The 22,558-nt window shown below is 33.3% G+C and overlaps 1 protein-coding gene across 5 annotated transcripts in view; it reads right to left on the reverse strand.

The window, feature by feature from the left end:
- Positions 1-22,558, reverse strand: part of LOC138327991 (E3 ubiquitin-protein ligase rnf213-alpha-like) — a 114,954-nt gene that overhangs the window by 20,315 nt on the left and 72,081 nt on the right. For 4 of the 5 annotated variants that reach the window (XM_069274538.1, XM_069274537.1, XM_069274541.1 and 1 more), the window contains 16 exons: positions 21,858-22,210; positions 20,849-21,015; positions 20,187-20,390; positions 19,277-19,458; positions 18,143-18,227; positions 17,746-17,843; positions 16,861-17,067; positions 9,836-9,989; positions 9,011-9,291; positions 7,916-8,033; positions 7,608-7,724; positions 5,771-5,872; positions 5,008-5,061; positions 3,307-3,510; positions 2,906-2,996; positions 2,430-2,464 (listed from right to left, as the gene is read on the reverse strand). In XM_069274538.1, the coding sequence (XP_069130639.1) occupies positions 2,430-2,464; positions 2,906-2,996; positions 3,307-3,510; positions 5,008-5,061; positions 5,771-5,872; positions 7,608-7,724; positions 7,916-8,033; positions 9,011-9,291; positions 9,836-9,989; positions 16,861-17,067; positions 17,746-17,843; positions 18,143-18,227; positions 19,277-19,458; positions 20,187-20,390; positions 20,849-21,015; positions 21,858-22,210 (2,452 nt within the window). The remainder of the gene's footprint in view (positions 1-2,429; positions 2,465-2,905; positions 2,997-3,306; positions 3,511-5,007; positions 5,062-5,770; positions 5,873-7,607; positions 7,725-7,915; positions 8,034-9,010; positions 9,292-9,835; positions 9,990-16,860; positions 17,068-17,745; positions 17,844-18,142; positions 18,228-19,276; positions 19,459-20,186; positions 20,391-20,848; positions 21,016-21,857; positions 22,211-22,558) is intronic. The other variant, XM_069274539.1, reaches the window with a different exon arrangement.

The following is a 22,558-nucleotide window of genomic DNA, read 5'->3' on the forward strand; positions in this document are numbered from 1 at the left end:
TCTTTTGCTGGTCAAGCTAGGCAACTGACCACCCATATTGTTCGCTGTATGCATTGAAAATGATCTGAAGATTATATCTATGTACGGGATAAATTTCAATTTATATTTCATTGGGCGAAACCTACCTTTAATGATGTCCTGTAAATCCTGTATTCATGTTCATTGACAATCTGTGTAGAAACTTTAGTTATTTTCGTTGTTGTTGTGAAACCGTAAATATAAAAAAAACAACGAATTTTGTGATTTTGTTATTGTCATTATTGCTTGTTTGGCTAACCACGAATTTTTTATCCATAAAATTATATAAAAATCAAAACCACAAAAAGAAAGTACACGCGGATATATCAAGTTACACAGTATATTCCAAGTTTGGTGAATATTAGTTTAGGTTTTGAGAAAAAGAACTCAATGTAAAACTAGTTCAACATCCCTATCATATCATAGCAACTTAATCTTACGAATGGTCAAATTATGCAAAGCAAGAGTGCGATCCGACGCTTGTGTCCTCCTATATTCCTAGAGTTTTGGTAGGTTTGGACTGGAAGCGTTTGGAAAACAAATCTTAAAACAAAATTTGCCTCTAAATCCTATATCCATAGTCACATCTCGTACAGCGCATATGTATGGTGATTATAATGTGCTGATGGTGTCCTCTAAGTATGTCGATATTCGACCAGTATGCTGTGTTTGGTTCAGCCTTCCCAAGTTCCACAACATTTGACTTCTACATCCAGAGTCGAATTTCGCAGCACATAGATATGTTAAGTTGCTGTGTATGGCCTTAAGATACATTTTGTAACTTTGGTTGACAATGTACAGTTTTAAGAACACTTTTACAGTCAATTGTACCTTACTCGTGCTATCTCGTTTCCCCGATAAGCGTTCTGTCAAATACAGACAAACGCAACTATATAACGACGTTATCTTTTCATAAAAATCAAATTAGTTGAAAAATGTTTACGTGGCTGCATTCCAAAAGTAATAATCTCGCAATACTGGAAAAACTTTTTGTCTATGTTAGCCTAGCCTTGACCAACATTTTCACTTGAATTTTGGTTTTCGAAAACCAGTAGCTAATGGTGGAAAACATACCAAAAAGTAACTGATTGAATTACAACAGCTTTCCCCTGAATCTCTTAGAATATTCCAGCAAAATGCATGGGAAAACTAGTAGTGTAAAGGAAATAATATAAAGCAGGATGGTTCCCTCATATGTCACAGGGTTGTACTGTAGTTGCTATTAAAAAGACAACTCTTCCTTTGATAGGGATACGAAGAAAAGCAATAGGCACCAATTACTGAGCCAGAAAAATGTGTTAACCATGAGTCACGCGATAACATAATCAATTTTAAATCTGTAAGTAATTTTGCTAATCATCATGTTATATTTTATTAATCCTTGCATTACAAAAATTAAGGTGAATGACAAACCAGAAATATGAAATATAGAGACACTGGAAACTCCTTCTTTGTCTTTATTGACGGCAGAGGGACCTCCGGTGTTTAAATATTTTCCCTTGGTTAACTACTTTTAAGTGCATTCTTTTAAACATAATATTTCTGATCCATACAACGTTTAGACATTATATTATGGTTTTATACGACTAATTGACACGATGAATATTTATTACATATGATTTTTGAAACAATGAAAATGACCAATTTTACTTGTTCTCTCTCTCTCTCTCTCTCTCTCTCTCTCTCTCTCCTCTCTCTCTCTCTCTCTCTCTCTCTCTCTCTCTCTCTCTCTCTCTCTCTCTCTCTCTCTCTCTCTCTCTCTCAACTTAGACATTTAAAACCAAAAGTGCAATTGGTTTTATTAGCATACTCAGTGCATTCATTATTTAAAACATTATTTTTCTTTCCAAAATCATACATAAAACATGTGAAAATTACTGATGTTTTGCAGTATATCAGAATTTTTCTCCTGTATTTAACTATATATCTAAAACCTCTCAGCACATACAGATGTAACTCTGCCGATCTTAAAAATTCTGGAGTTGCCAATCCATCCAATCCATATGGACAGCCTGACTTACTGTAAATGATTCAGCTTAGTTAAGCATTATAGTATTTAATGTGAATGTTTTGCACATGGCCCGTCACTTCAGGAGGTCAAATGGAGTATATGATAAAATAATATTGTAAAACTATCTATCAATTGTCGTGTTTAAGTTCAGATATAACTGTGAAAAGGTCTAGTAACCAGTAAAGTAGAATATGGGACAAAACAATGTATGCTCTAAGGATAGAAGGACCGACAGACACAACGCAAGTTTAATATTCATCGACTTCCAAAATATCAACAATAAATTAGCAGTGAAAGTTAAATATATACTCTATCTATACGCTCTAATGCACAACTTAACACATACACAAATACAAATGAAAGATAAAAAATGAAGATAAAATAAAAAACAACAACTTACATTTGCTATAATGTAAGGATGGCCGTTAGGGCATACTGCAAATAAAAATGACATATCAAATATCACCATGAGCGAATTTTTTCACTACTGTAACACTACACATAATTTGAAAATACTTCATACGTGTAATTGCAAAATGCAATTAATCAAATTTACCACTGCACAGTGTGAACCATGGTGGCGCATTGCAAAAAGAGCACAAAAAGGCCAAAAACTCAATTTTTTAACATTGTTTGTAATATAAGTACATTGTAAACAGTGCTATATCCTACTGTTCATCCCAAAAATACTGAAAATGTATAATTTTGCAATAAATTCGGATACATAACATCGATACACTTTTATACCGAGGCTAGACAGACGAAAGGATTTACGGAAGGAGGAGATGTAAGCGGTGACTTTTCGGATGCAACCAAATAGTTTTTTACTTTCTTTGTTCTGTTATTTTGCAGTAATTGTAAATACAAAAACATTACCATTGAATGTGGCATATATGTCAATACGCCGAATTTCCATCAACATCTTCTGATAATCTACTCCCTGCGGCATTGTTGGCAGGTAGGCTTTCTATAAAAATGAATGAAATGAATTATAATAAATGGTTATTTACTCCCTGCGGCATTGTTGGCAGGTAGGCTTTCTATAAAAATGAATAAAATTAATTATAATAAATGGTTATATTATTCATGAATTATTTAGTGATATTTGCATTTGAATTGTATCCTTATATTGAACATATTGTTATTTAGATAGCACCGTATAATATTTATCTGACACTTCATTTTAATACATCTACCATTCTCATCAATCGTATAACAAAAATAATTATATATTGAAGTGTCCAATTTATTCATTATATCACAAGGCTTACATGTACCTGCATTTTGTCTGGCTCAAGAGCAACCTTTATTAATGGAGAGAGTAAGGAGTCTGAATTTCTGAACACCAGACACAGTACATACAGGTGTTCCAGGAGACAAATGATCCCCTGGTGGTGTAGGTCAAGTCCTTCTCTGATGTTCAGGTACGTCATACTCTTCCCAGTCTCGTTATTGACAAGATCTGACATATGTGCCATGATCTGAAATTATCACTGCTATTAATTTTGCATGTCTAAATATATAAACCAATTCTAATACGTTTCGCAATTATTCGGAATTATTTTTGTTATAAAGAAGGAATTCCCAACAAAACTGCATATGAATGTGTTTTAAACCGCACGGTCTTGGCTTCCTACAATTATTAAAATAGTGTTAAAGTAGTGGAAAAGGCAAGGGATTTAAAAGTCTATGATCAGGGGTGATCCGCACTGATATTTGTTCGTATTTTTTTGAAATTTTCTCAATGTGTCTCAATTAAAACGAAGCCCGCTACTCTTGTCATTTTCATTCTAATTTTATATTATTAAAAATATATGTACATTGATCATAAAATAAGGTATATCATTATACCAAATCATATATTACCATAACTAGGCGAAAAGATTGACATACTATTTTGTCTACAGTAATCTATTTCAAATAATAAGTTATGATTAAATGAGTTGTGAAAAGTATTAAAATGGACAAACATGTGTGATTACTTATAAGCATTCGTATCAACACAGTTTATACGAACTATTTTAGTTTTGTTTTTATGCGTTATGTATGGTAAGATGAAACACACATACGACGACGTCACTTTACAATTGCTGATATCATTGTAAAAATATGAAATGAAATGGTTGGCTACAAGTTGGTTTCTTGGTTTGACCGTTTGACATTTTTACTGCATTGTAAACGTAAATATCGATTTTGGCAGTTTTTCATTTTGAGCTATTATCTGACTTCGTAAAATCAAAACCAATGCATTGAAATATAACTTTTGGCAGTGAATACCAAACTTTTGGCAGTGAATACCACATATATCATTAAGGTGAACTCCTTGACCGTCTCTTCGGGTGGCCGGTTTAGATGTCACGAAAGTCCACCTCTGGGAAGCGGGCGAATCCCATGGGGCATGCCAGGTACACCGTTGGTTAAGGTACTCCGGCTTTCCTCCACCAACAAACGCACGTCCTACATGACCCTGGCTGTTAATAGGATAAAATAAACACCAAAAAAAATGTACCGTCTAATGACGTGCGGACTTTTATAGGTTGTGTTCCGTTTTTTCTTTGCAAGATTACAAAACGGTATCGCTTTTGAAACCCTTCGGTGCCATGATTACGACACAAGGCTTATGATCGGTCAGCATTCTGATACCAATCCCATTGCAGTAAATACAATAATAATAAATAAAATTCAGGCGAATACCATACAGAAATATCAATTCAAAACCGTTCAATGTTGTTTTATTATTATAATTTATAATTTCCCCCCATTTTTGCATTTAACAAATTTACAATTCATAGAAAATAAGAAACAAATATGACAGGACATACAGTGTATAAATTACATTTCTATCACACTTTTACACACACAAAAAAACAATAACATCGAAACACAATACGAATTACGAATAACTGTATTTGATAAATTAATTTTGCAGGCTTTTCGAATCTTTAAAACAAATTGAGTTGTTCAATATTCAAACTGACCTGCGAATTCGCAGAAACGTTTCTTTGGACCACTTCAGTGATTCTTCTTTTGATCTAAAAGTAGAACATAAAGTAGACAACCTTTGTGATGTGATTAACATTATTATTTATATGTGATATCAAAAACAAATTAATAGTGAACATCTGACCCTAAAGGTCAAGCAGTAAATATATTAATGTTGTGTAGTTATCTTCCAATAAGGGGCTGTCGGCTATCCAGTGCAGTCAGAAGGACATACATTTTATAGCTGTCCGGACACGGAGCTTTGTGACCGGCAGTGTATGTCAGATAAGGTTAAATAATGAAGTTCAGATTAAGAGATTCGTTACCTTCCTTCACGCTCATTTTAGTTTTATAATTGTTTATAGATTACTTTGTACTTTGTATTGTAAATATATAGTGAGTTAACTTTGATTATAATTCAGTCCAGTGTTAGCCTCCGAACACGTTTACTTGTAACCTTTAGATTTAATATAGAATAGAACAAGAAGACTGGAGTTTGTCCTTTTGTTTTTGTATCCGGAATTCAGTATACAGTATACACAGTATATTAAGAACACGTTAAAAGATATTTCGTAAAAGCAAACCATTGTTTTACCTTGCGTAAGAGGGTAATACTGTTTACATACTCAGATTTTTGTAATTCTTTTAAATTTTCTCTGGAGGTATCCAGATACTTTTAAATAGTATTAGAAAAGAAAGACATGTTAGTTGATCAATTGAAAGGATCGCTTCAATAATAAAATAGAATAAAATACTCACTTCTGGTTGAAAAAGTCCACTGTCCTGAAGATAGGAAAATGTGACCTCTCTGTGAAGAGCTAATGCGAAGTGTACGATCTGCATCTGGGTATTGGTGCTGAGCTTAAGTTGAAATATATCGCAAAATAAAATTTTCATATAATAATCATATATAATTTGCATATTGCTACACAACATTGTAATATATCAAAATAAATAAAATCTGAGTGGGTGTGTTTTAAATGGTGAAAGAAAGCATTGGTATAAAAGCTAAAATAGTTTTGGAAAACAAATCATAAAACACCCTGTAGAAAATTTAAAAAAAGTATCCATTCCCCAAGAAATAAGAATAAGACAAAATTAAAAACTGCAGAACTACAACCAGCATTATCTTGTTAAATACGCCGCGAATAATAGTTTAAGCGTGGCTTGCCATTGACACCATTTTGTTCCATTTTGTGCTTAAGACTCGTCGCGCCACAACTACTGCATATTGTAGATTCGCGGATTTGATGTTTTATTATACTTAAATATGTATGTTTTATACATATATAGTTACAGTCAGTGGTGAATCGATACTATAAACCCCGTTGATTTCAACCAAAGGCTACTCATCTTTATTTCTCGATAAATTGATTATGTCACGTGCAATTTGGAGCCACGCTTTGAAAAATGATTCCGTGCGTATGATAAATATACAATGTTGTACAATGTACAGTTTTGCACATTCCGATGGCGTCGCAATGTTTACATGTTGTGTCAGCAACACTGTTGTTCGCTTCATGTACTTCCTATTTGTATTTATAAATATCCTTGCATGCAAATGAGATATATCAGAAAAAACTACAGTCTTTGTGTAGGACAAGTTTAACCAAAACTTGTAGCACGGCACTACAGGGGAATCCCGGGACTGACTAGGCGCGTTTATTATCTATGATGATCGCCGAAGACTATGACACTTATAATCGATATAACAACATTATGCTAACATTCTGAGAGCGGTAATCCGTAACGTACACCATGGGCCTACCTGTGTTTGTACATGTTCCTCGACCGAAGTCCAATTCATTTGGAAATCTCAAAATATCGGAAACGATGACATGTAACTATCATAATATATGTGTATTCAAGTCATTTTAAATGTTAACTTATCAAAGTAGAACTCAGGAGATCACAAAATTGAAGAAACTCTATTTTCGTCACACCTCCTTAACGAAGGCGGTTTGAATCGGACGCCGCCTCACAACTACGTTAAATATCCTGCCACGTTAAGAATTGTGTAATCACATTATACAAACGCCTAAAACCAAATTAATTTGCACTGTGGAGCTTTTAACATCAGAATAAATAAAATGTTAATATTGAGAAACCCCCAGATATATGCTTCATCTGACGGAATTCATTGTATTTGTATGTTCATTCATACATTGGCGGTAATGGCCGTCACTGCGGATGGCTGTTCCAAATGCCTGTCAGAGCCAAACGATATAAATCGATTGTAATCATATAAATGTCATAAACACTAAAAATGGCAATTATTGAGCTTTGAAAATAATAGGTAAGACTATAGATATAAGGATTTCAGTATCTTTCTGGTGGTTTTATCGAAAGATACATTAGAATTAGGTATCGATATTTGTGTCATTGATACACTTCGCGGTCCATTCCAAATATCGATACCCTTCTCAACTTTATCCTTCGATAAACCACCAAAAAGATACTTTAATTCTTAAAGAAAACACAACCAAAAAATACAGCATAAGGCAAATGTTATTGAAAATCTTGATATTGCTCCATGAATACATTTCGAATTTGCTAGTCACATAATTTCATTAACAGGTTGAACAAAGATACGTACTGATGTTTGGGGATTGTCTTTATCCTTAAGTATCTGCAGAAGTGTTGTTTTCATTTTGTTTTGTACATCCACATAATCCGGTCCGCATACACGGTAGCGATTGTCACATGGAGGATTCTTCATGAAAAGAATAAATACTCATTAATTTGAAACACGTGACGAGAAAAAACAAAGTGTTACTCAAGGGTGAATATTCGAACAATGTTGTCAGTTCATTTGTCGCAATTTAATGGAAACATAAATATAAAACTGAAAGTGATAAATACAAGTGTAGAATAATAATGTCAAATAGAAAGAAATTTGCTAACCTCTTTCGAAGTGGAATACAAATCAACCCATTGTAACTGGGACTCGGCAACAGCCAGAACCAATGTTTGATAACTACTGCCACCATACTTGTCGCAGAAATCTCTGATCAAAAATTTGCTGGGAAAGAAGTATAACGGAATACAAAATTTGATCTAAAACATTAAGCACACAGTCATTAGTTATACAACGCAGGCGATATAACACCATATGGACCTCAAAAGTGAAAATGAGAGACAGTTTGGTAAAAACGGAACCATTGGTCATACGAATAGCCTGTTACTATACGGTGTAACGTATTGAAAAATCATACTGTTGACAATAGCTTTTGATCTTCATTCATCAATACACTGTAAACAATAATTTCGCGTGTTTATGCTTTTCGCGATTCAGAACCATTTGGATATTGTACCTGTATTTCCGTGGCAATCAATTTTAGCTATCATATCGTGGTGTGATATACACGAAATTCAATCGCACTTAGAAGTTAGTTGATTTACAGTATTTCTAAAATGAAAATATAAAATGAAATCCGTCTGTAAATAACTGATTTACTGCATTGATCGATCGCTAGAAGGTTTGTAACGAGGTCTCGTGCTCACACACGCACGTATACCGATGCAATGTCGTAACAAATGTAGCATACACGGTAAAAAATTCAAAATCACGTGCGGTGCCTGGACGATTTAAAGCTTGATACAGAGAAAAACTTTCACAAATGTACTTTTGCAATCATATTCTGAACCAATACAAACTAAATATATTTGTTAAGGTTTATGCTATAATCCGTTTGTAGACATATTTGTCTCTTTTCAAGACAAGCTTTAAACCATGATTAATATATAAATCTACAGTATGCAAGCAATTCATACATGTATCTCTTTAAATTAGTTGAAATCATGGACAGCACAAGACATTTGACCTTTGACATTTATGTTCAAGCAATGATTATCTAACAATAATATTGAAGTACTGATAGGCGTAAGGTAATTTAATTATACGCATCATTCTGGCTTGGACACAACATTTATGTTAAAGCGGAAGAGTCAGATTGAACGGAAGGACTGGCATTCTTAGAGACTACATAAACCACTTACTGTGGATACTGCATCTGTCTATCTGTACATATTGTTCGAGCTTTTTCCAGCAGTCCCATTACATCATCGGACATCTTTTCAGTTTTTGCGACAAAGCATTTCTGAAGGCAAGTTGATGTCATTTTCAATCCAAACTGAATACTGGCTATAGTTTCCAAATTACCATAGTGTAGTCCAGTCTGAAATTTCTGTTGACACGCCCATTTCAGTTTACTCAATGCTTCAGCAACTTCTTCTGCGAACGATGGGTTATTTTCAAGGAGTCGAGACCTGTAGGAATCCTTTCACGAGAAGAAGCAGAAAGAAAACTCTTATCAGAATACACACAAATAAAGAAATTGTAGCAAAGTGACAATAATAGCATCATGTAGGCACAGATAAGTTATATGACGACACAACAAAAGTATCATGACGTAGCATTCAAATTTGCCATTGCTCATTTTCTGGATTTACGTATTTTATGTATTTTTAACTGCAATAAATACATCGGCCAGTCAACAGGAAAAGAGAATCAGAATAGTGACGAGTTAAGGAGGTCCCAGCTAAATTACTGTATTAGGCAGTAAACTTTTTTTTGTCAATGTTAAGATATAGGATGGTCACTTCGCAGTCATTTTAAATGCTTCAAGCTTAGCTTAAAAGTTAGATCAAAATTACACGGACTTACTCTGCTAATTTCAAGAACGTTACTCGTTACTTCCTTTCATACATACTCTGTTTTATTGTTATTGTTAAGATCCAAGATGACCGATGACCTTCAAAATATCGCCAGTTCAATTGCAATAACCGCACAAAAATAATTAAATGTGTCTTAAAAACATTTACCTCTATACATTTCACTACCATAGAGCAGAACTCAAGAAGTCTGGTAGAATCTGGTCGGGTGTTTGTACCGGCGAAAAATGTTTGCAATCGATTCTTCAAACTTGTGCCCATGTCTCCAAAGAACGTTTCTATATGTCTCTTTACGCTGTCCCCACTTATAAAAACAAAATTAAAATCATCTTAAACCGAGTAACAATTTAAACGACTTTCTACAAGTGAAACATCTACCGGTATCTAATTTATATTATTTATAAAATCTATTTCTAACGATAATTTATATTTAAAGAAAAAGGGCCTGTTCGCTTTCACGAACCTCAGTATTTGTATTTTTCTATAATTATCTATAATTGCGAGTAGGTATTGATTGTGACGTCGTGTGTTTGCGAGAGTAACATAATAGTTTGAAGAAAAAGTGATAGTGGAGCGGCTCAGCATGAAAATCGTTCAAAGTTTGAAGAAAGCATGAATCTTTGCATATGGCTTCTTTAGGACATAAGGTTTCAGGAAAAAAATGGACCCTAAAATCATGGGCTCTGTTGGCCGCCATATTGGTTTGCAAAAGGGCCGCCAGAAACCACCTTCTGAGACCTATATCTAACGTTCTATACCAGCTAGACCCATACTTTAAACGTCTACACTCATAATATTGATACCTAGGAACATTCTGGTAGTGTTAAACGTCAAGTAGAAGGACGCCATTTTGTATTTCAAGATGGCCGCCAACTTTGCGAGCTATATCTGTATATAATACATCTAAATGGTCAATCTGACTCTAAGGAAATAACCACCTGCAAATACAATGAGAGTTTTTATATTTTGTTATGTTTGTTTCATGAATAGTTTGATTCCTATTTTAATTTGAAAATGACCGCCATTTTGAAATCCAACATGGCCGTTGAAATCAAAGTTGTTTCCTAATTTCACTCTGTAAGTGATCGAGCAATAAATCACTCCTAAGCGTCTACACCCATATTATTGATATTTATTTTTATTGATACTTAGGATCATTCTGGTAGTATTAAACTTCATGTAGAATGACCACCATTTTGCATTCCAAGATGGCCGCCAAATTTACTACATGAACCTATATCTATATATAATAATAATATAATGGCTTATAATGTCTAAGCTGAGTTCAAGCAAATAAAATACCTACAAATACAGTGACTGTTTCTATTTTTTTTAGCGTTTGATACAAAATAATTCTATTTCAAATTCAATATTCAAAATGGCTGCCAATCTGAAATTCAAGATGTCCGGCAGCATTAGATTAAAGGTACGTGTATATAAACTAACCGAAACAGCTGATAATTTCTGAAACATTACTTTAAAACTTGAGTCTCAAATGGTATTAACTTCTGCAAATATTACACTTAGCACTATTATCTGAACCAATTTGAATATATGAATCAAATGCAAACATTAATTTCCATAAAGCGGGTCGTTTATGATCCTCGACGTCGTCCTTATAAACACACCGTGGTTGACTTTCACTTCGGCTATTAGTAAACTTGTAATCATTCCACCCTCCGGACAGGTATCGGACTATTAACTCTTTCAATGTACAGCAGCTTGAAAAAATATTCATGTTTCACATCCATTTTCATGCCTAAAAGATAATTATAGTTCTTAAATCAAATTTTATACGACAGCAATATTTGACATTCTGAAAAGAACACTCATACAAGAACTCAGTGCTAATGCTCTAACTCTAAAAAGAGGCATTGACAAAGACTCTTTTAACACAAAATGAAAGTTCATATTTAATTAGAGAAAAATCACATATTGCTCTGTGACATCGTCTATACCACGTAATTGGAAGTAACCTTTCCTGAAGGAGATCTTCACTGCATCAGCACAATAACCTATTGGTATACCTTGCACTGTCTGCAAATGATTTGCCAAAACCTAATAAAAGATGCTGTAGAGACTCATTAATGTCATCTGTCTTTTCCCAAAGATACAAACCGTAAACAAAAATCAATTGAGGAGCATCTTCTTTTTGAATGTGGAGCGTAAGATATTATTTGCCAGAAGAATGGAAATATTCATGACGGCTAACGAATATATTTTTGCTAAAGCAAGAAGGCATTCAAGGCTTCAAATGGTTTATTATGACTGAAACTATTTAATGTATATTGATGATATCATATATACCTTTTTCCTGACCATAGCAAGGACATTATCAGAAAGATATCTAATCACTTAAGCAGTCATCCCAGATCGTCTTTGTGTGATGGACATTCATCTTAATATCAGACCTGCAGACAGAAGTGCTAAATGCAAGGATATAATTTGGGATTCGTCTTCCAAAGGAGGGTGCATGGATAAGATAAGTAAATTGGCAGACATCTTGAAAAAGAGAAGAAAAAGCCCTGGCCACTAAAAGAAAATAGTTTTATCAATTTTGTTAAAGACAAATAGGGATGACAGACGTCAGTATGACCTGAAGAAGGAATGCATACATACACATGAGAAATAAGGTGGATTTGTTCTTAGACACCATAAGGTGAAATGCATCTAGATGTTCTGAAGTAGTTATAGATGACTTGCCATTTCCATAGTGAGGAGGGATTTGAAAGGAATAAGCTGGGTGTTATTTGCAAATGGGCAGTGATTTGGTCGATAGCTGTTGACTTGCAACATTGAACATATTCTAGTTGAGGAGTCGATAAAGCCCCTGAAAGATGATCCTTTGATTACGCATGTAGAGTTACAAACCAGGAATTTATCCCAATATAGTTCAGGGCTTGTCATATCAACATTTTAAGAGTGTTAGCTTGAGTTTTTGCTCAATCACTTACAGAGTGAAATACGGAAACAACTTAAATCTAAATGGCCATCTTGGATTTCAAAATGGCAGTCATGTCGAAATTAAAATAAGAATCAAATTATTTATGTATCAAACACTACAGAAGTAATATGACTGATAAAACGAGAAGTAATCTGCTCAAACCAATCTAGAGGGGGATTCTGTATTACAGATATCACACTGTTTACCCTAGCCAAACAAATAAACTTGATTTATAAAATTATACACGACGAAACAACTACTTGGAATGCCATAGGTAAACACTGGCTGAAATCACTAGATGGCAAATTTCTTGTAGATAATTTTATTTGCAAATGTTCCGATACCAGCTCTTTAAATCTCACTCATTTATCTATTTTTTACAGAAATCTCTTAGTATCTTTTAATTTTTAAAAGCCAATAAGCTAAGAAACTTTAATGATCTTAAATTACAAGAACTATTTGGCGACCACATGATTCAATTGAACAGTAAACCATTGTTCTTTAATTCCTTTACAAAGAGTGGAATACACTTAATTGAAGACATATGGGATACACGTCATAATAAATTTAAAAACGACCACGAAATATACGAAAAAATTACTGATAAGAGAAACTGTATTGCTGAAATGGCAAGGATTAAATCAGCCTTACCAGAAAAATATAAAATATTACTTAAAGGGGAATAACCCTTTAGTGACAACATGGCGTATCCCTTCATCGACACTGCATTGAGAATAGTAGATACACTGTTGTTGAATATAAAAAACTTAAATTGAGCACTATCATCGAGAAGTTGAGAGATCAAGTAGAACACAAAATAAAAAACAAAGTGGGAAAATTTATACTTAAAAGAGTTTTCATGGATTAATATATGGCAGAACACTTTAAATATATTGTCTTGTCTAAAAATAAAAGAATTTCAATGGAAGTGTGTACATCAAATTCTGTATACAGAAATGAAAATTCGTAAATTCGGAATTTCTGATGGGAAATGTCATTTTTGTAAAAGAGAAAATGAAGATATCTCTCATCTGTTTTTAAATGTGAATATACCAAACGTATTTTAAACTAAGTAGAAACCTTAATGAAAGATCTTATACCTGTGTACACTATCGAAATACTACAGATTGAAGAAAATGTAACTCTAGGCTACCAAGGTAGCAATGACTTTTCTATCTTAGTTAAACACAGTTATTTGTATAATGAAATGGATGATTTGGAAGAATAGAAATGATGTAAAGCACAACAACAAATAAATAAATGTAGAACATTCAAAAATCCTTATTAAGAGACAGATTTACAATGCACTTTGGCTTTATTGCAAATCCCAACAAAAGAAAACAGTTCTTGTTGATGTGGTTTCTAACATATATGAAAAATTACAACAAATGTAAAATTATATTAAATTATATAGGAGTTATTTACTTTGCCTGTATTTGGTAAATACCTGATTACCTTTAATATTTGTTGTGAAATATAATCATTATTTTCTTCGCATGTTTTATCAGATATTCACCCTCTTGTTCCAAATAAATGCCCCAATATGTATGTCAGAATGTTATAATTCAAATTATCAGTAAATAAAAGTTAAAATTCTGTAAAAGAACTATGATGAAAACATCGAGAAATGTAAATCAGAAAAAAATGTATGTATGCATGTAAGTATGTAATATATATGCATGTATGTATTTATGTGTGTATGGTACATTATATTATATGTATGTATGTGCGTGTGAGAATGCGTATATATGTTTGTGTGTATGTTTGTGGAAGGATGTGTGTGTGTATGTCTGTCTGTCTGTCTGTCTGTTTGTATGTATGTATGTATGTATGTAAGTGTGTGCGTATGTATGTATGTATGTATGTATGTATGTATGTATGTATGTATGCTGTATGTAGTGTGTATGATTGTATGTTTGTATGTAATATTGAATGTTTGTGTGTATCTGTATGTATGCTTGTATGTATGTATGTATTGTTTCAATCATATTTCAATATGTACATGTTTAATATCTGATAATGGCTGAATGAACGAAACAAATTCTCTATTCTCAGTGCTAAGAAAAATAAATATGACTGAAGGCAAGATCTTAAAGGGCGTAGCCAGATGTTTAGTAAGCATTAATTATGCAATGTTAAAAAGCCGAATTTTCTGTTCATTTTTTTCTTCATATATTCACACTCTATATTTGTCCCAAATACCCCATTTGAGAATAAAACATACATAAGAGAACTAATAAATTTTTATTTCCGTAACATTTATGCCGTTTTTGGTTAGGTGATTTTATTGGAAAGTAGTCTATCACTTGAACGCTTGCAAATAAAGAGCAACACTGAGCTTCTTCCGGATGAAGATTACGTTCGTCGGATCTTAAAAGCGTTTGAATCGCTTGATAATATAATGAGCTGACTTGAAGCATCGCATTCACGCAGATGGGAATTTCTATAGTGGATAACAAAAATGGCGGCCGCAAACTAAGGTAGCAGTGTACAGTAGATTTGAAAAATTCAGCAAAATAATGTGCAGGCTTTAATCATGTACACACAGTTTTTTAACCTTAAACAACACCTATATAAAAGTATATATATTTTTAATCTACACAACATTTGCAATTGTCATGCAGAGTTCATTTTTGGAGAGGTCTGCATTTTGTTGTTTTGTGAGCCTGTAAAAACCATGGTAACCAAATTTTTTTCTTTGAAAAATTGCAAAAAATTGGCATTTTCAACCCAAAATTACACCCCCTCTACTAGAATTTTTTTTCTTGAATACAGTTTAAAACCAAGCATCACTGTCGTGATAGCGGAACTGAGCCTATTTCGACATAGGTATATTATTAAACTTTTGAGCAATCTTACCTCGTACCGCGGCTATCAATTTCTGCTGCTACAGAATTGAGTTTTTCCGTCTTAGACGCACATTCGGATACCCCCTAAACCATTAATCTCGAACCCATTTTGTTGAATTTCTTTATGCAAATGTGAAGCCTGCATATAAGTCTCTAGATTGAATTCACCAATTTTAGCACATATACATTTTTTTAATTTTTCATGCATATAATAAAACAGGGGCTTTCTGCTTAATAAAAATCTCACCCATGGCCATTCGGTCTAACTGTACACTGCTACCTAAGGCTGTCAGTGTGTAGGATTGAATTTTGAAGATTGCTTTTTTTCTTATATTTTCATGTGCGCGTAACCTAAGGCTGCGCCCTTATAAATACTCTCTCTATAGTTTCTTAAAGTCAGCTTAGCCAATTAGATATATTATTTATAAAAATAAAGCTCGCAAAGTTGGTGGCCATCTTGAAATTCAAAATGGTGGTCCTTCTATGTGAAGTGTAACACTACCAGAATGTTCCTAGGTATCAATAATATGGAAGTGGACGTTTAAAGTTTGGGTCTAGCTGGTATAGAACGCGAGTTACGGGTCGTTAAGGTGATTTTTTGTGGCCTTTTTGAAAACCAATATGGAGGCCGACAGGAGTCGTGATTTGTCCATTTTTTTCCTGAAACTTAATGTCCAAAAGAAGCCATATGCAAAGTATAATGCTTTCTTCAAACTATGAAACGATTTTGCCGAAAAATCGACCTTGGCCGCTCCACTATGACACGACTTTCAGGTAATGACTTCGGAAAGATACCTATACCACCGCACATTGTAGCATGTTTGTTAAATGACATTTTAATAATTTCAAATTATATACTTCATATCAACATTCTTTCGCGGATATTTAATTTCACGATTACCATTATAAAACAAGGTTTGAAGATTCGGAATCGCAGAATTTAAAATGCAATGGAAATTCTTATCAATATGAATATCAATTCTGGGAGAATTTGCGAATTTATTTGGAAAGAAAGTCGGTTTACAGTAATCAGATTTATACTAGAAATCTAGCATAGTTTGTATGTAACAGAGCACATTAGTCTGTAATAAATTAAATCACTTTTCTCCGTTAAGGATCGAACTCGGGCCCTCTGTATTACTAGTACGACGTTAAACCAATCGAGCTAAACAGAAGTGCTCTCTTGCCGAGATGTATATTGCTGTATAACATTTAACTATAAACATCTGCATTTGTTATTAATTGATTGATGCGTTGTTCAGTATTTGATGATAAATAAATGTCAAGATTGTCCTCTATAGTGTTTTTAACCATCGTATATGAACATAATTTCTTAATATGATTACCTTTATTTGTTAGCGTTATACTATTAATTCCAATACCTTGATCGAAGTAGGAGCTGGAGGAGAAAGGACTTCGCAATACTTTTCTTTGAAGCACTTCCGGCAATTCCACTTGTCATATGAGTCAGTAGTTTTTTTATCACAGCATCCGAGGGTGGTGAGTTGTCCTCAAAACAAAGCTGGGATACAACTCTCATGTAAAAACTGTCTAGATACTTCTCAAATGTCTCTGTCGTCTCCCGTTTCCTGTGTTTCAAGTCAAGAATGGTTAAAATTACTTTTATATTAGGCTATTAAATATTTAAAAAAAAAAAACATTTTAAATGCACATAATCATTTCTTTCCAAAAACGATCAATATATGACAGGATTCACCTTTTGACATTTGCAAATTTTTGAAAAGTACAGTTTATATCAGTCTTGAAATGGGAATTTAAACGTTTGGATTGTACTTTTGCCCAGTGTATTGACTGTAAAGTAACGTCGAGTCAACATTAAACTGCATATACAAACCACATAAAGTACTATTTAAAAAGCTGTTGAGTGGAAGGAGACCGAAAAAACGTTAGTTTATACTGATTGTCATATACATTGTCTTTATTGTCCTCGTCAAAATACATGAACGTTTGTCATCTAATCTTATATTGACTAGCTTATGTTTTTCTTGCTAATTGTCTCGGATTTTACGAGTGGTCGTGAATTGCACTGAATATTACTATTCATGAGGTCTGAAACAGCAGCGGTTTCTTTAAAAAAATCCTTTTTAATCACAAAAATAGTTGTTGACCATTCTTAAGACGAAATGATGTAATTTTCTCCAAACATATTTTATAAATGTAAGCATGCAAAAGCCAATGCACCGCCTGCACGCACATACCCATGCACACACTCTCACCCTGCATACCGATTAACTTAGTATACGTACGCCCCAGCTGCAGCGTCTCTCCATTCTCGAATAAACTCATTAAGGTTTTCTATTCCTGATTTCTCTTTGAGTGAACATATCTTCAGCGACGCAAGCACCTGTGATTAGAATAGGTATTACAAATTTCCCTCAACCAGATATTCCACAGAATGCTATTGATTTTATTGCTTTTCCATTATGAACATTTTCTATTACAGATATATTATCACTTTGTTAAACTAATTGTTATCACTAGATTAAGAGTTTCCAACTTTGCAAACATTGCATTTTAGAAATTAGTCCTGTTTTATAGTACCTGTTGACTTGATAGGCACTGTTATGTTAACCATCGCAATCATTTTTTTTAACTTTGTCCATAAGATAACGCTTACATTATTGTAGTCTCACACTAACTTACCCTGTCCATATCGAAATCAATCGACATTTTTGAAATCACTTCCTCGTAGAACATTTTCAAAACTAATAACCGACCCCATTCGTTTCTGAAAGAAACCCGTTAATAGTAATATATATCTATATATATGAACTGTATGTCAGATCTGGTAACAGTTTATTACTTTTATTTCCATGACGATCATTAAATTTAAAAATGTACACATGCATATTTTTGAATTTCCAGCTTACGCTAGTGTTGACGTCACAAAGTTCAATAAACGGAACAACCATAGCATCAGCTTCTGAATATAGTTCAACACAAAACGGTTTGAAACAAGCGAATAGTGAAAAATATGCGATATTTTTTAATACATGATTTTAGTCAACACAATAATACCACTTTCAAAGGATTTCAAAGACCGCACAATTATAAAACCAGATTATAAAATATTTGACCGTTAGATATAGGCGTAAGTTTACATTGTATACATTTTCAATGGTGAAGCGACGGAAACGTGAAATGTTCACACACTTGACCAGATTGGAGTTCATAGCCTAAAAATGTCCATCTGGTTTAACAAAGAGCAAACGGGAAACTGACAGCAGAATGGAATGTATCTTTTTAAAACCACCAATAACAAAAGTTTTGGTCATTATGAGAGTAAAAGTTTCATTAAATGGCATTTTTCCTGATTATATCGGTTTGATACTAAATTGATAAACTAATTTGTAGTACAACACAATATTAAAAAAGTACTTAATGTATGATATAATAGACTATTGCTTTACATTACGATGAGTGATCGCTGTCTATTTGATAGTTGTAACACTTTTATCAGCGTCAGTAGAAATTAACCCAAAGGCATGTGAGATTCAATAAGCATCATTTTCCATCTTTTGCTCGGATCATGGTATTATCACATACGTACAAAGAATGGGTTAGTCATTTATCCGACACTATATAAATATGTTTTAAAATGATGATATTATACGCAAAGTATTTTGTGATCATATAATGCTTAATACTGAATGGCAAGTAGGATTTTTAAGGAAAGGGTCTTTACCTACTTAACCTAAGAGGTTTTAACCCCTCTAGATACAGGCCAAAATATTGTCAAGTATGACCTATTTGTACAAAACGTGTTAATCTCATTACCGAATTGAAGTCAGCATCTCCGTGCAAGCTTTGCCATACTTGGTATGTCCCTCTTTCTTTAATATAGATGTAATCAGCAAGGCACATTTTTCTACCCTTGATACCCAAATGGTTTTCTCAGCATGTGTGAAGCTACTGCAAATGTCATGCACTGCACCTTGTAAAGCTAGGACATCAAGCACCTGCAATCGCAAAATAGTTAATATTCAGCGTATTTTGTTGTTTGAATGGCATTCGAAATATTTCAACACCCACTTCTATAATTATAGTTTACTATTTATGTGACACGGGCTACATTTACATAAATCTTAAGTTTATGTTTCTGTTTTTTTTTATTTTAAAAACTTCTGATTAATGTAACTTAACATAGTAAGTGTCTTACATAGTCATTGAAAAGGGTATCTGCAATACCAACGGTAATTAAGTCTGAATTCAGTTGTTTTACAAGTAGCTGTGAACCACTAATATAAAACAGTACGGCTTGATATAGTTATTTTCACTTTTACTCCATCGGCTATCCATCCATTTCTATTCACGAAATTATTTTTTTTAATTTTGATAAAAAGCTCGTAACGTACACAAAGAATTTATTTTTTGGTGATGAATGCAAAATGAGCATATTTACGCGAAAGCCTTACAATGGCGAGGATATTACGTTAAAACTAACACTATGAAAATATATTGTATTTAAAGTATTTGACATAGATTGAAGTGTTGTGTCTATCTTTGTATATCCGGTTTATTAATGGATCTGATTTACCGTTTCTGTTTAGTTGGTTGCCCATGACAACAGCCGGAACCGGTCAGAACCCACTAGATTTGTTTCAATATTGTATTTGTATATATTATTTTTAATGATATGTAGCTTAATGTTAAGACATATCGATTAGAGAATTACAATGGGACTTACAACTTCGTCTTTAAACGGTTTTATGTTTTTTTTCACATAGACGTCACAATGTGGCCAGACTTTCCTCAGCATCTGAAAATCTTCCAGTCTTTTGTTCACAACAGTCTTGATGTGGTGGATGTTAACGAAACTCAAAGAGATTTGGCCAGCATAAACGTCATTTCCTGTTTCAATACCAGCTTGGTGAAAGGTTGATTCCAAAACCTTCAAAACAAATGTTGTAGATATGTAAAAAAAGATGTTTACTAAAATAACGTGTTAAATGGTAAGATTAAGTATAATATTGACACTGATGAGTATATATACGTTTATAAGTTTCATTACATGTATCCAGCAGTCATATTGAAACAATTCAGTGCCGAGTTAATGAAGTATGGATCTGAGATCCTGCACTTTGATACATTAATTTATTAAGATCATGAATAGCGTTCACAGATACAAGAATAGATATGACTTCGTTGGCAAGGAGAACAATATTTTTCCTGTACATTTTCGTCCGCATTACATGATTTCTGAAATATCAATATTATGCGTCAACTGTGTGAATTATCAATACCTACTCATCATAAGTTTAAGTTTTAATTTGCTAACATAAATTACAGAATGTTTCCCTTACTTTCATGATTTATTTTACTATATATTTTGTCGAAAAAACTACTTACCTGTCTGACATTGACATTATCACACGGAAAGCTCATGTGAATGAAGTCATGGAGGTACAGTTTTGCGGCTTCCTCTCTCTCTGCCATTGAACTGATACTTCCGTCTAAATCTTTCATTACAGACAAGGATGAAGAAACAATCTTAGCTACTTCTGCAGTAGAGAAAACTGTGAAACAAAATTTAAAAAAATGCCCATGAATATCAATAGACTGTGAATCTGGAGCGAATCTCATCCTCATTGCGTGTTATTGTACAATTTACCCTTTCAAAAGTGCTAAGTTGGCTGCAAATTATAATCTCTTTTCTTACTAACAAAATGCAAATGTTTATTTTCTACTAGAGGAAAAAACACAACAACATTAATGTTATTAAAATTGGGAATATACTAGATTCAGTTATCTGAATTCATTATTTACGCAGTGCACGGAAGCAGAAAATATTGACAGAAAAGGCAACAGCATATAATAGATTCATTTGTTCAACTGTTTAAAATTACAAATGATAACTATTAGATAATGTACATCTAAGCTTAAATGTACCGAATATTTAGTGCGCAGACATACATCGACATGCTTTGTATCTGATATTTCCATTGTCTATTGGATGTAATTCTTTATGATGCTAGTATATTTGAATCATGTTACATTGAAGAGAGGATAAGATTCTCAAGTTAAACAAATTAGGCAGCATTGCATCATATAATGTAGACGTCGCAATTCTAGAGCCTCTTACGTACTGAAAACAACAAGCTTAAAATTTGAGCGTTTTTCGTACCTGTACAACAAAACATTAAGTACTTTAGAATCAATATCCATGATATAAGACTTTAACTGCTGTTCCTTATATGAAGGCAATGGTTATGATTTAAAACAAACTTAAAAACCCTTCTTTTCATATTTGGATTTTCAGATTTTTTTTTCATCGGTAGAAACTTATACTAGCATTATTTATATAACTATTGTGTATTTTTTTATTCAATATTACAATTACAATTATACTGACAAATACCTTGTTTGTCGGCAGCAATCCTGCGGTATATTCTATCGATGTTAGAATATATTATCCAGGAAAATGGCAGTCGTGCTTGAAATGGCTGGTCATCGTAACCTGTTGTTTTCTCAACAACGAAGTTTGAATCTTTTTCATCAGATTTAAGCGTTCCCTGCATGACTTTGTACTGCATGATCATATTTTCGTCATTGTTCAAAACTTTCAAAAAGAATATATCCTTCCAACTGACTTTTTTGTCCAGATTGTAAGAACATTTGAGAAGATCCAGATTCTGGTTGGTATCCATGAATGATGTGGCATATGTCAAGGAGGTAGAAATTTCCATTTCTATACATCGTGTAACTGACCGCCTGAAATCAAAACGAGGAGAATTTCGATAATTGATAATTGCTGAAAGTTATAAAATTTTATTTCATTCATTATGTCACTTTGAAAATGTCGGCAATGTCGACTTATAACACGACATAGTCTCATGGAAAGTCGATTGATATCAGCGCAACTAGCTCTAATAGAACTCGTTGTAATAACGTAAGTCGACTTTCGAGAATAAATGTAGACTTAATTATCTTAACAAGTCGGTAAAATTCGACAGGTTGACATAATTATTTCGGAGTTATCGTAACGCGATCTGACAAAACACGTTGGCAGAAATAATGTCCCCATAAAGGACATCAACAACACCTGTGATTATATATGCA

This window comes from Argopecten irradians, chromosome 7 (genome assembly GCF_041381155.1).
Source record: "Argopecten irradians isolate NY chromosome 7, Ai_NY, whole genome shotgun sequence".
Lineage (NCBI taxonomy): Eukaryota > Metazoa > Mollusca > Bivalvia > Pectinida > Pectinidae > Argopecten > Argopecten irradians.